The sequence below is a fragment of the Diaphorina citri genome, unplaced genomic scaffold (assembly GCF_000475195.1).
Source record: "Diaphorina citri unplaced genomic scaffold, Diaci psyllid genome assembly version 1.1 scaffold1121, whole genome shotgun sequence".
NCBI classification, from domain to species: Eukaryota; Metazoa; Arthropoda; class Insecta; order Hemiptera; family Psyllidae; genus Diaphorina; species Diaphorina citri.
The window spans coordinates 71,657-84,972 of record NW_007378550.1 but is presented as its reverse complement, the minus strand read 5'-3'; the positions used below and the strand labels follow the sequence as shown (position 1 = coordinate 84,972).

Sequence of the window (13,316 nt, the reverse complement as noted above, 5' to 3'; positions counted from 1 at the left end):
TTTCGGTCCAGCAATAAACAGGAATTTCTGCTGATAAAAGATTGCATTTGATATCTATCTAGAAATTGATAATAGATACATTCCTTCTAGTTGACAGCCTACAATAATTCAGAATATCTGTAAGTAATAAACTTATGTCTCACATAATTAATTCAGTGTAGCTGTAGAGGTACCTATTTAAGACAAGAAAACAAAGTAATAAGGCCAAAATTTACTTTTTAAAAAAGTATGATTAAGGTATTTATGTAATTCAAATAAAAAGTAAATAATAGAAATTGATCTTAATAGGTAGGCAGGTAGGTACCTACCTAAATAGCGAACTTCATGTTAGGTATTTAATAATTTATTTTTCAATTGTTTCAAATAAAAAGAGACAGACAAAAATATTTAAAATACTTAAATGATTCCTATCAACTTCAGAAAAGTAACAATAATTACTTAGAAATTGAAAATAAATATAGTGGGTTAGTAGGTACATAGGTATAATACATGGTTTTTTTTTATAAATTTTAGTTTCAAAACAATAGACAAAAAAGATAGGTATACTACAGTAAAAAAAAAAATCCGGACTTTCCCTGCAGTAGGGGATAATTACATAATTAGGTAATAATACAAAGTAAAAAGGGTATACCTAATCAAAATAATAATGAAGTTTTGATCAGGGGCTGATTTCTTGCCTGTGTATTTATTTTTAGTGGTATAGGTGTATTTTTGAGTAAAAAAAAAAAAAAAATGTATTCAGAAGGTAAATTAACTAAAAGTTTATCTAGGTAGATAAAAGGGGTAAAATGTCCTAAATCACTTGAAAAAAAAAATAATAATAAAATAAAATGAAATTTTGCTTTAAAACAATAAAAATGATTAATCTATTAAAACATTATCAACAAATTCAAGTTAATTCTAACAAGCTATATTAAAAAAAAAAGAAAGTAAGTATGAGTACATAATACAAAAGAGAAAAAAAATTGATAGTACTAATACTCCTAGTACTAAAAAAAAAAAAACCAACAAATTATGCATTTTTTCGTCTCTCAAATGAACACATTATTAATAGCAAAACAAAATAATAAAATTTAACTACAAAAAAGGGGGAAGGGGAATAATCAAAATGAAGTTATAATAATGACCAAGTTAATTTATTTACATTTTACAGTGTAATAAAAATCATTATCATTACAATAGTATACATTCTGCAAGTACTTACAGAGGTCTGATCAGGTTGTTTCAAGAGAAGAACAAATATGGGGCCATTATTTCCCGCTTGGTTTGCTACGTCTACGTTAGAGGGCAAAGTATTTTCGAATGAAGATTCGTACATCTGACTCATAGGTGTTTGTAGGACAACAGATTCTCGCGAGGCTTGTTGATCAGTTAAAGATAAATCAGATTGATTATGGCCGTCTATCACTTGAGGCACATACGACATTTGACTAGGAGTAACATACGTCTGACCTGATGTATCTAGTATCATTGGAGGAAACATAGTGTGCTGAGTATTATATGAAGTGCTAGGATCAGCATTTTGTAAAATCAATGTTTTGCATACTTCTTGGTCTTCTGACATTTGGAAGTTTGTTTCATCCAGACTCTGCATCATCTGCATATGTTCTGAATTCTGCAGCTCATGGAACTCCCCCATGTTATTTTCGTGATCTTGGTGATTTAAAAAAGTTTGATTGGAAGTTTCCAAAGGAACACTTGCCGTTGGTTCTACTGCATTCAAAATGTGCTGCTCATTGTGGTCCGTCATGGATTCATAAGTTTGAATATTTTCATGAGTATTCGACATCTCTTGTATTTGATTTGTATAGTCCACATGTTGGTTTTGGAGATGAGTTAATTGTTGAGGGTCCGGAATGACCTCTTCTATAAACTGACTAGGATGTAATGAACTGTCCACTTGGGACATAGTGTGGACGTTTACCAAATTTTCTGGATCGGAATTAAGTGATGCCATGGATTGTTGGTTTACATTCTTAATAACCTGAGTTTCATATTGTGTTGAGATCATTTGGTTTTCTGCATCCTGGATATTTTGTAGATAAAGATGCGAGTTATCAAGAGTATGTATAGGTTGCTCTTCCACTGTCAGTTTTTCCAAATGGTAATTTTGCGAAGGTTGGTCTAGGTTCATCTCTTGGGTGTTATATGCACCCTCGATGTATTGTGGCTCAGTTAGGGTCATATCTGTGGTGGTCTGATACTGTACATTCTCAGCACCTTCACTGAAATCTCCTTCAAAATCTCCCCACTCATTTTCATCGTCCTGTGGTGCAGAAAATGATAAGAAATCTTTCAAGCTGTCATGAATTTCCATGTGTCGCGCAATGTGCTTTTTAAATGCGTAAGTTCGAGAACATATGTGACATTGGTGAGGCTTGAACTTGTGCTTCTTTTTCATGTGAAGTTTAAATATTTTCTTATTCATAAAGATTTTTCTACATTCATTACAAACAACTGCTGATTCGGTGAATGATTCCAAAGAATTAGGTTTGACTTTATGGTCTACCATCAGATGGGAACTAAATCTGTTTATTCCTACCACTCCTTTCAAGCACGTTTTACACTGGGATGGTACATTATTGCTCTGAGAATTGTGTATTTTATCCATGTGTCTCCTCAAATGATATTTACTGGACAAGTATCTCTCACAAATGTGACACTGGTAATCAGTAGGCGTTGTAAAACTATGGGACAACCCAGATTCTTTCATGGTGTGAGCATGGGCATGTAAACGGTGTTTAGTGAGATCAGCCTTTTTGGAGAAGATTTCATTACACTCTGAGCACACATATCTGGCGTCATGTGTAACTGCAACATGACGTTTCAAGTTGTACTTGTTAGAAAATTTCCGGTTGCACTGGATACAAGTCTGTAGATCCTTGTGTACTTGTTCAATGTGCTCCTTCAACTTTTGATCATCTTCAAACTCAGATGAACAGAAGTCACATTTGCCATTACGTCGTACAGTTAACGGCAATTGAGCTGTATATGTTAGAGTGGATTTATGGTCTTTTAACAAATGTGCCGACAGTGCTGACTCGGTCACAAAGATGGTTGGACAATGTTCACATACAAAACAATTGCTAGTTTCTTGCAGACTTGGATGCGGTGATGGATTCATACTGGGCGTAGAAGTAACATCTGATGCAGGAAGAAATTCAGAACTCGTAATACTCGTAATGTTGGTACCAGAGTTTACAATGACACTCTGTCCAGAAAGTTCGACTGTATTATTGTAAGGATATGTAATGACAGTATTTGCAACAGGGACTTCACCAATACCTGATGTAGCTGTATTGTTTATTAATGTATTTGGTAAAATGATATTACCGGTGACAGGAGTTACATTATTGAGTACAGTGCTGCTTACTGTATAGCCTAGCGCATCATTGAGAACGTTATTAATGTTGTTCAAGTTGTTAATACTTTTAAGAGTATCATTTCGTTGTGTTGTTTCTGTATTTTTCCTTTTTCTCCCTCTTTTAGTAATAGGAGAATTCAAGTGACTTGCTTTTAATAAATTACTTATTTGATTACTGGTATCTGCTGGCACCTCGAACTTTTTGACTGAGCTATCATAATTGTGATAATCCAAGTAATGTTTTTGTAGATCAAAGTTCGAGTTGAAAATATCGTTACACATTGTGCAGTGTATGAATTTGGTGACATCTTTATAATTTTTTATCACTGAAGTTTTCATTTGATTTGGACAGTACTTGTGGAATTCTCGGTAATGTTTGTTAAGATCTTTATTTTTTGTAAACATCGCAGTACAAAATTTACAATTTAGATTTTTGATATTGGCAAACTCATTGATGTTTTTAACATGTTGGGGAACAAGGTAGACGTCATGTTTCAATAGATAATGAGCATTTAGCAGTTCTTTAGAAACAAAGGCTTCAAAACATTTGTCACATTTGAATACAGTACAGAAATGTCGCTCAGGCCCATTATTGAACTTGACCCCACATCTGTAACATTCCAAGTCGGTGGGACCTGGTGTAAACATTATCGTGTTAGCTGTTAGGGTGCATGGTGCTGTAGTTATCACACTGTTGGTATCAGTTACAGAAGATGGCTCATTATCTGGAGCTTCACTGTCTTGCGTGACAGGTGCCAAAGTGCTGTTAATAGTACTGGCTGTAGTTATACTCATAACAGGTAGATTGGAACCACTGGTAGAACTTCTTCGCTGTTTCAAAAGAATTTCTTTGGATGGGGAGGTTGTGCTAACAGATCCCGCTACGGAATTTCTACGCTGAATAAGTATAGTTTTGGGTGGAGAGTTATCACCAGACACACTTGGGATGTTCCCGAGAGAGGTAGATTGTGCCCGCTTTGATGAAGATTCAGTACTGAGATTTGTATGAAACGTTTTTGAATGCAGTTCTAGATTTTTCTGTGACGCAAAAGTTGCTTCACAGTGGCAGCATTTTAGTTCAGGTAGATTTAGTGCATAAAATAGTTTCTCGTTTGTTTTCTGTCCACCTCCAGTTTTCAAAAGTTCTTTTCTAAGTACAGAATGTAATTGGTCTTTCTGAACAAGAACGTAGGATTTCTTGGTAATTTTCTCCATTGCTTTTTTCTCTTTTTTATAAGCTTCATCAAGTGGCGGTAAAGCAATATGTTTATCTGAAATATGCTGTCGAAGTTCTATTTTATCAGTGAAGGGTTTGTCACATCGTGCACACTTGTAGATTTGTAATTCTTCTAATGGTCCAGACGGTTGTAAAGGTAATAGAATTTTACCAGGATATTTTAACTGCATTGAATCTAATGGCAGTTGACAGTTTTTGAATTGGTCTGTAAAATTCAATTTGACATCCACTTTAGGTAGGAGTTCTACGACCTTTTTGGGGGTCGGAACATTCAATGGGGACTTTTCAACTGTTTTCTCTACCCCTGCTACATGATTATTAGTAGACATTTTAGGTTCATTAGAATGTTTATTGTTTTGAGCTATTGGAGGTGTCTCTTTGTTAATACTCCTAGAACTTAACTGCTCAGAATTATGTTCGTTTTGTTTTTTCAAGAAATTTATAAATGTTACAAGAGTTCTAGGATTCTCATTGGTCTCTAACTTTGCTTGGTTATTTTCATCTTTAGTAGGACAGGGAACGAGTTTTTCATCTATTTTAGGGTTGGTATTATTCGTACTTGTTGATACTTTGGTTTCTACCATCTCATGATCTTTTTGATTTTCAATTCCTACTATACTATTTTTTTGAGTACAAGTGTTTGTCATAGACGGATTTTCTTTTAATGGAGACAAAGACATTTCAGTTTTTTCATTTGTACTTTGTATAGTATGTGTGTATTCTTTAACATTTTCTTGATCTGTTTTTGAAGAGGAGGAAAGAGATTCATTATTTGAGAGATTTCCACTAGAAATGGAGTTTTCCGTCAAACTGACATTTGCGCTGGGGACAGGTTCACTTGTAGAGAAAACATTTTCGCTATTGACAGGTACATTTGCAGAGACATTTTCGCTCATTGAAGGTTCTTCTGAACGGTACAAAGCTTCGCTTACAAAAGGGTCTTCCAAAGTGTAGGCACTTTCAGTTGTAAAAAGTTCTTCTGAAGATTGGGCAATTTTCTTAGAACGATCTTCTTTTGAGAGAGAGCCCAATTTACTTTCGCCTGTCGAGCAAACAGCACTACATCCGCTAGTCTCTTCTACAGGAGTTGAAGTCTGTTTCGTTTTGTCGGGACTAGCTCCTGCATTATGCACAAGACGATTATGTTTGCTGTATAAATATAGTGTTTTAAATACTTTACAACATGTACTGCATTTTATTATATTTTTGTGAGCATTGATGAGATGTTTATCAAGTAGTACTACACTTCTAAAGGTTTTAGAGCACTCTTCACATTGGATACACTCAGGTTTATTATGAACTTGTTGAAGATGTTGATCAAGATCACCAGAACTGTTTAGCACTTCCGTACATTTACCACAAGGATATCCTTTCTCTCGCTTTGACTTTTTACCACTTTTCATTTTTTTGGCTTCAGAATCTAGAATCTCAAGATCATCAGATTTACGTTTATGATGCTTATTATTTAACTTGGAAGTGTTCTCGTCTACTTTGAGATCAATGTTAAAATTACTTTTGGATTTTTTAATGGTGTCATTATTAGTTTCCTCACTTTTACGTTTGAAAGTGTTTTGACCATTTGTTACTACCAAGTGATGATCAGTTACAATATGTTTCTTCAGAATTGATTTATTACTAAACATTTGATTACAATCATTACATGTGACAATATCAATGCATAATCCTCTATGCTTTTCATATTCCAGTTCATTAATGTCTCTTTGGCAGGAGATACAAGTGATTATTTTAGTTTCTGATGAACATTCATGCTTATTAAGAAAATATTTGGATTTAAATCCAAGATCACATTTTTCACACTTAAATGTAGGTACATTTTCAACGATATGTTTTTGGGTGGGTGTTTGGGAGTCCTTTGAAGTAGCCTTCAATCTTCTAGATTTTCTAATACATCCATCAGATTCATTGGTTTTTGGTTGATCTCCTATATTATTTTTCTTTTGGTCTTCAACATTTGAATCTTGTCTTTTTTCATCACCAGTTTCATTTTTGTGTGTATCTGCTTTATGTTTTAGTAATTTGTATTTGCTAGAGAACACTTCAGTACAAAACTCACAAGGAATTTCTTTGTGGAATACGTTTAAGTGAGAGTCGAGCTCCTTTTGAGATTTATACTTAGGTTTGTGTTTACATCTCTCACAAATTAAACTATTTTTTTCTTTTGAAGTTTTGTTATTTTGAACTAAATTTTTATGGAATGTAATATTGTGCATTCTTAAAGCATTTTCATTGCGGAAATTTCTATTACATTCTTTACAAAAGGTTGCTTTACTAGTATTGTGCACATGATTGTCATGTTTTAGCAAATTTTCTTCATTTCCAAACATTTCAAAACATTTTTTACACTGATATTGCTGTGATATTTTTTTCTTTGGTGAGCGAGATATATCAGAACTTTGGTCGTCAGGTTTTTTAGGATCTAATACTTCTTCTTTATTTGCTTCTTCCGGTTTAATAGTTTCTTTATTTGTGTCTTCCGGTTCAATAGGTTCTTTGTTTGTTTCTTCCGGTTCAATAGGTTCTTTATTAGTTTCTTCCGGTTCAATAGGTTCTTTATTTGTTTCTTCCGGTTCAATAGGTTCTTTGTTTGTGTCATCCTGTTCAATGGTTTCTTCATTCGTGTCTTCCGGTTCAAAAGTTTCTTTATTTGTGTCTTTCGGTTCAATAGTTTCTTTATTTGTGTCTTCCGGTTCAATAGGTTCTTTATTTGTGTCTTCCGGTTCAATAGGTTCTTTATTTGTGTCTTCCGGATCAATAGTTTCTTTATTTGTGTCTTCCGGTTCAATAGGTTCTTTATTTGTGTCTTCCGGTTCAATAGGTTCTTTATTTGTGTCTTCCGGTTCAATAGTTTCTTTATTTGTGTCTTCCGGTTCAATAGGTTCTTTATTTGCTTCTTTCGGTTCAATACTTTCTTTATTCGTGTCTTTCTGTTCAATAGGTTCTTTATTTGTGTCTTCCGGTTCAATAGTTTCTTTATTTGTTTCTTCCGGTTCAATAGGTTCTTTATTTGTGTCTTCCGGTTCAATAGGTTCTTTATTTGTGTCTTCCGGATCAATAGTTTCCTTATTTGTGTCTTCCGGTTCAATAAGTTCTTTATTTGTGTCTTCCGGTTCAATAGGTTCTTTATTTGTGTCTTCCAGTTCAATAGTTTCTTCATTTGTGTCTTCCGGATCAATAGTTTCTTTATTTGTGTCATCCTGTTCAATGGTTTCTTTATTCGTGTCTTCCGGTTCAATAGGTTCTTTATTAGTTTCTTCCGGTTCAATAGGTTCTTTATTTGTTTCTTCCGGTTCAATAGGTTCTTTGTTTGTGTCATCCTGTTCAATGTTTTTTTTATTCATGTCTTCCGGTTTAATAGTTTCTTTATTTGTGTCTTCCGGTTCAATAGTTTCTTTATTTATTTCTTCCTGTTCAATAGGTTCTTTATTTGTTTCTTCCGGTTCAATAGGTTTTTTGTTTGTGTCATCCTGTTCAATGGTTTCTTTATTCGTGTCTTCCGGTTCAATAGGTTCTTTATTTGTTTCTTCCAATTGGCTTTAACAGGTGTTTCGCTATTGTCTGCTGATTCAACAGGATCTTCTTCATTTGTGTCATTGGCTTTAACAGGTGTTTCGCTATTGTCTGCTGATTCAACAGGATCTTCTTCATTTGTGTCATTGGCTTTAACAGGTGTTTCGCTATTGTCTGCTGATTCAACAGGATCTTCTTCATTTGTGTCATTGGCTTTAACAGGTGTTTCGCTATTGTCTGCTGATTCAACAGGATCTTCTTCATTTGTGTCATTGGCTTTAACAGGTGTTTGGCTATTGTCTCCTGATTCAACGGGTTCTTCTTCATTTGTGTCAGCGGCTTCAACAGGTGTTTCAGTATTGCCTCCTGATTCAATAGGCTCTTCTTCATTTGTGTCGTTGGCTTCAACAGGTTCTTGATTTTTATCTCCTGATTCAGCAGGTTCTTCCATTGTTTTATCGGCTTCAACAGGTGTTTCAACATTGTCTCCTGATTCAACACGTTTTTCATTTGTGTCATCAGCTTCAACAGGTGTTTCACTATTGTCTCCTGATTCAACAGGTTCTTCCATTGTTTTATTGGCTTCAACAGGTGTTTCACTATTGTCTGCTGATTCAACAGGTTCTTCTTCATTTGTGTCATTGGCTTTAACAGGTGTTTCGCTATTGTCTCCTGATTCAACGGGTTCTTTTTCATTTGTGTCAGCGGCTTCAACAGTTGTTTTACTATTGCCTCCTGATTCAACAGGCTCTCCTTCATTTGTGTCGTCGGCTTCAACAGGTGTTTCATTCTTCTCACCTAATTGAACAGGTTCTTCATTTGTGTCATCGGCTTCAACAGGTGTTTCACTATTGTCTCCTGATTCAACGGGTTCTTTTTCATTTGTGTCAACTGCTTCAACAGGTGTTTTACTATTGCCTCTTGATTCAACAGGCTCTTCTTCATTAGTGTCGTCGGCTTCAACAAGTGTTTCACTATTGTCTCCTGATTCAACAGGTTCTTCATTTGTGTCATTTGTCTCCTGATTCAACGGGTTCTTTTTCATTTGTGTCAGCGGCTTCAACAGGTGTTTTACTATTGCCTCCTGATTCAACAGGCTCTTCATTTGTGTCGTCGGCTTCAACAGGTGTTTCACTATTGTCTCCTGATTCAACAGGTTCTTCCATTGTTTTATTGGCTTCAACAGGTGTTTCACTATTGTCTGCTGATTCAACAGGTTCTTCTTCATTTGTGTCATTGTCTTTAACAGGTGTTTCGCTATTGTCTCCTGATTCAACGGGTTCTTTTTCATTTGTGTCAGCGGCTTCAACAGGTGTTTTACTATTGCCTCCTGATTCAACAGGCTCTTCTTCATTTGTGTCGTCGGCTTCAACAGGTGTTTCACTCTTCTCTCCTAATTGAACAGGTTCTTCATTTGTGTCATCGGCTTCAACAGGTGTTGCACTATTGTCTCCTGATTCAACGGGTTCTTTTTCATTTGTGTCAACTGCTTCAACAGGTGTTTTACTATTGCCTCCTGATTCAACAGGCTCTTCTTCATTTGTGTCGTCGGCTTTAACAGGTGTTTCGCTATTGTCTGCTGATTCAACAGGTTCTTCATTTGAGTCATTGGCTTCAACAGGTGTTTCAGTATTGCCTCCTGATTCAATAGGCTCTTCTTCATTTGTGTCGTTGGCTTCAACAGGTTCTTGTTTTTTATCTTCTGATTCAACAGGTTCTTCCATTGTTTTATCGGCTTCAATAGGTGTTTCACTCTTCTCTCCTAATTCAACAGGTTCCTCTTCATTTGTGTCATTGGCTTTAACAGGTGTTTCGCTATTGTCTGCTGATTCAACAGGTTCTTCATTTGTGTCATCGACTTCAACAGGTGTTTTACTATTGTCTCCTGATTCAACAGGTTCTTCCATTGTTTTATCGGCTTCAACAGGTGTTTCACTATTGTCACCTGATTCAACAGGTTCTTCCATTGTTTTATCGGCTTCAACAGGTGTTTCACTATTGTCACCTGATTCAACAGGTTCGTCCATTGTTTTATCGGCTTCAACAGGTGTTTCACTCTTCTCTCCTAATTCAATAGGTTCTCCATTTCTGTCATCGGCTTCAACAGGTGTTTCACTATGGTCTCCTGATTCAACAGGTTCTTCATTTGTGTCTTCGGCTTCAACAGGTGTTTCACTATTGTCTCCTGATTCAACAGGTTCTTCATTTGTGTCATCGGCTTCAACATTTTTATCTTCTAATTCAGAACTATCTTGTTCACATTCGATAGCATTTTCACTTTTGTCCTCTTCTCTCTTCTCTTCAATTTCCTCACACACAGACTCGGGATTTTCAATTATTTTTGCTCTCTTCTCTCCGATTTCCTCAGATACAGCCTCGGGATTTTCAATTATTTCTTCTCTGTTCTCTTCAATTTCTTCAGGCACAGTCTCGGGATGATCCATGCTTTCTTCTCTCTTCTCTTCAATTTCCTCAGATACAGTCTCGGGATTTTCAATTATTTCTTCCCTCTTCTCTTCAATTTCTTCTGACACAGTCTCGGGATTTTCAATAATTTGTTCTCCCTTCTTTTCAACAGGTGTTTCACTATTGTCACCTGATTCAACAGGTTCTTCCATTGTTTTATCGGCTTCAACAGGTGTTTCACTCTTCTCTCCTGATTCAATAGGTTCTTCATTTCTGTCATCGGCTTCAACAGGTGTTTCGCTATTGTCTCCTGATTCAACGGGTTCTTTTTCATTTGTGTCAGCGGCTTCAACAGGTTTTTCACTATTGTCTCCTGATTCAACAGGTTCTTCATTTGTGTCATCGGCTTCAACATTTTTATCTTCTAATTCAGAACTATCTTCTTCACATTCGATAGCATTTTCACTTTTGTCCTCTTCTCTCTTCTCTTCAATTTCCTCACACATAGACTCGGGATTTTCAATTATTTTTGCTCTCTTCTCTCCGATTTCCTCAGATACAGCCTCGGGATTTTCAATTATTTCTTCTCTGTTCTCTTCAATTTCTTCAGGCACAGTCTCGGGATGATCCATGCTTTCTTCTCTCTTCTCTTCAATTTCCTCAGATACAGTCTCGGGATTTTCAATTATTTCTTCCCTCTTCTCTTCAATTTCTTCTGACACAGTCTCGGGATTTTCAATAATTTGTTCTCTCTTCTCTTCAATTTCTTCAGACACAGCCTCAGGATTTTCACTGATTTCTTCAATTTCTTCTGACACAGTCTCGGAATTTTTAATTATTTCTTCTCTCTTCTCTTCAATTTCTTCTGACACAGTCTCGGGATTTTCACTTATTTCTTTTCTTTTCTCTTTAACTTCCTCAGACAAAGTTTCGGGATTTTCAATTATTTCTCCCTTCTTTTCAATTTCTTCAGACACAGTCTCCGGATTTTCAATTATTTCTTCTCTCTTCTCTTCAATTTCTTCAGACACAGCCTCAGGATTTTCACTGATTTCTTCAACTTCTTCTGACACAGTCTCGGAATTTTTAATTATTTCTTCTCTCTTCTCTTCAATTTCCTCAGACACAGTTTCGGGATTTTCAATTATTTCTTCTCTCTTCTCATCAATTTCTTCTCTCTTCTCATCAATTTCTTCAGACAAAGTCTCGAGATTTTTAATTATTTCTTTTCGCTTCTCTTTAATTTCCCCAGATACAACTTCGGGATTTTCAATTATTTCTTCAATTTTCTCAGACAAAGTCTCAGGATTTTCACTGACTTCTTCAATTTCTTTAGACACCGTCTCGAGATATTCAATTATTTCTTCTTTCTTCGCTTCAATTTCCTCCGATACAGTCTTGGGACTTTTAATTATTTCTTTCTTCTCTTCAATGTCCTCACATGCAGTTTCGGGATTTTCACTTATTTCTTCTCTCTTCTCTTCAATTTTCTCAGACACAGTCTCGGGATATTCACTCATTTCTTCTTTCTTCTCCTCAATTTCCTCAGACACAGTCTCGGGATTTTCACTTATTTCTTCTCTTTTCTCTTCAATTTCTTCATATACAGGCTCAGGATTTCCACTTATTCCTTCCCACTTCTCTTCAATCTCCTCAGATACATTTTCGGGATTTTCAATTATTTCTTCCCTCTTCTCTTCAATTTCCTCAGACACAGACTTGGGATTTTCAAATATTTCTTCCCTCTTCTCTTCAATTTCCTCAGATGCTGTCTCGGGATTTTCAATTACTTCTTCCTTCTCTTCAATTTCCTCAGATACAGTCTCAGTATGTTCAATTATTTCTTCTCTCTTCTCTTCAATTTCTTTAGACACAGACTCGGGATTTTCAATTATTTCTTCCCTCTTCTCTTCAATTTCCTCAGATGCTGTCTCGGGATTTTCAATTACTTCTTCCTTCTCTTCAATTTCCTCAGATACAGTCTCGGGATTTTCAATTATTTCTTCTCTCTTCTCTTCGATTTCTTCAGACACAGTCTCGGGATTTTCAATTATTCCTTCCCTCTTCTCTTCAATTTCCTCAGATGCTGTCTCGGGATTTTCAATTACTTCTTCCTTCTCTTCAATTTCCTCAGATACAGTCTCGGGATTTTCAATTATTTCTTCTCTCTTCTCTTCAATTTCCTCAGACACAGCCTCAGGATTTTCGCGTATTTCTTCGCTTTTCTCTTCAATTTCCTCAGATACAGTCTGGGGATTTTCAATTATTACTTCTCTCGTCTCTTCTATTTCCTCAGACACAGAATCGGCATTTTCACTTATTTCTTCTCTTTTCTCTTCAATTTCTTCATATACAGTCTCAGGATTTCCACTTATTCCTTCCCACTTCTCTTCAATTTCCTCAGATACATTTTCGGGATTTTCAATTATTTCTTCCCTCTTCTCTTCAATTTCCTCAGATACTGTCTCGGGATTTTCAATTATTTCTTCCTTCTCTTCAATTTCCTCAGATACAGTCCTTTTCTCTTCAATTTCTTCATATACAGTCTCGGGATTTCCACTTATTCCTTCCCACTTCTCTTCAATTTCCTCAGATACATTTTCAGTATGTTCAATTATTTCTTCTCTCTTCTCTTCAATTTCTTTAGACACAGACTCGGGATTTTCAATTATTTCTTCCCTCTTCTCTTCAATTTCCTCAGACACAGACTTGGGATTTTCAAATATTTCTTCCCTCTTCTCTTCAATTTCCTCAGATGCTGTCTCGGGATTTTCAATTACG

The 13,316-nt window shown here is 35.6% G+C and overlaps 1 protein-coding gene across 1 annotated transcript; it reads right to left on the bottom strand.

Moving 5' to 3' along the window:
• Window positions 1-86: 86 nt before the first annotated feature.
• Window positions 87-13,045, bottom strand: LOC103514313 (the record flags this gene model as incomplete). The annotated part of the gene is made up of 5 exons (XM_026827323.1): window positions 87-98; window positions 1,205-8,148; window positions 10,789-11,482; window positions 11,705-12,283; window positions 12,656-13,045. Coding segments are annotated over 5 exons (8,619 nt in total), but the record flags the coding sequence as incomplete, so codon positions are not given.
• Window positions 13,046-13,316: the final 271 nt, after the last annotated feature.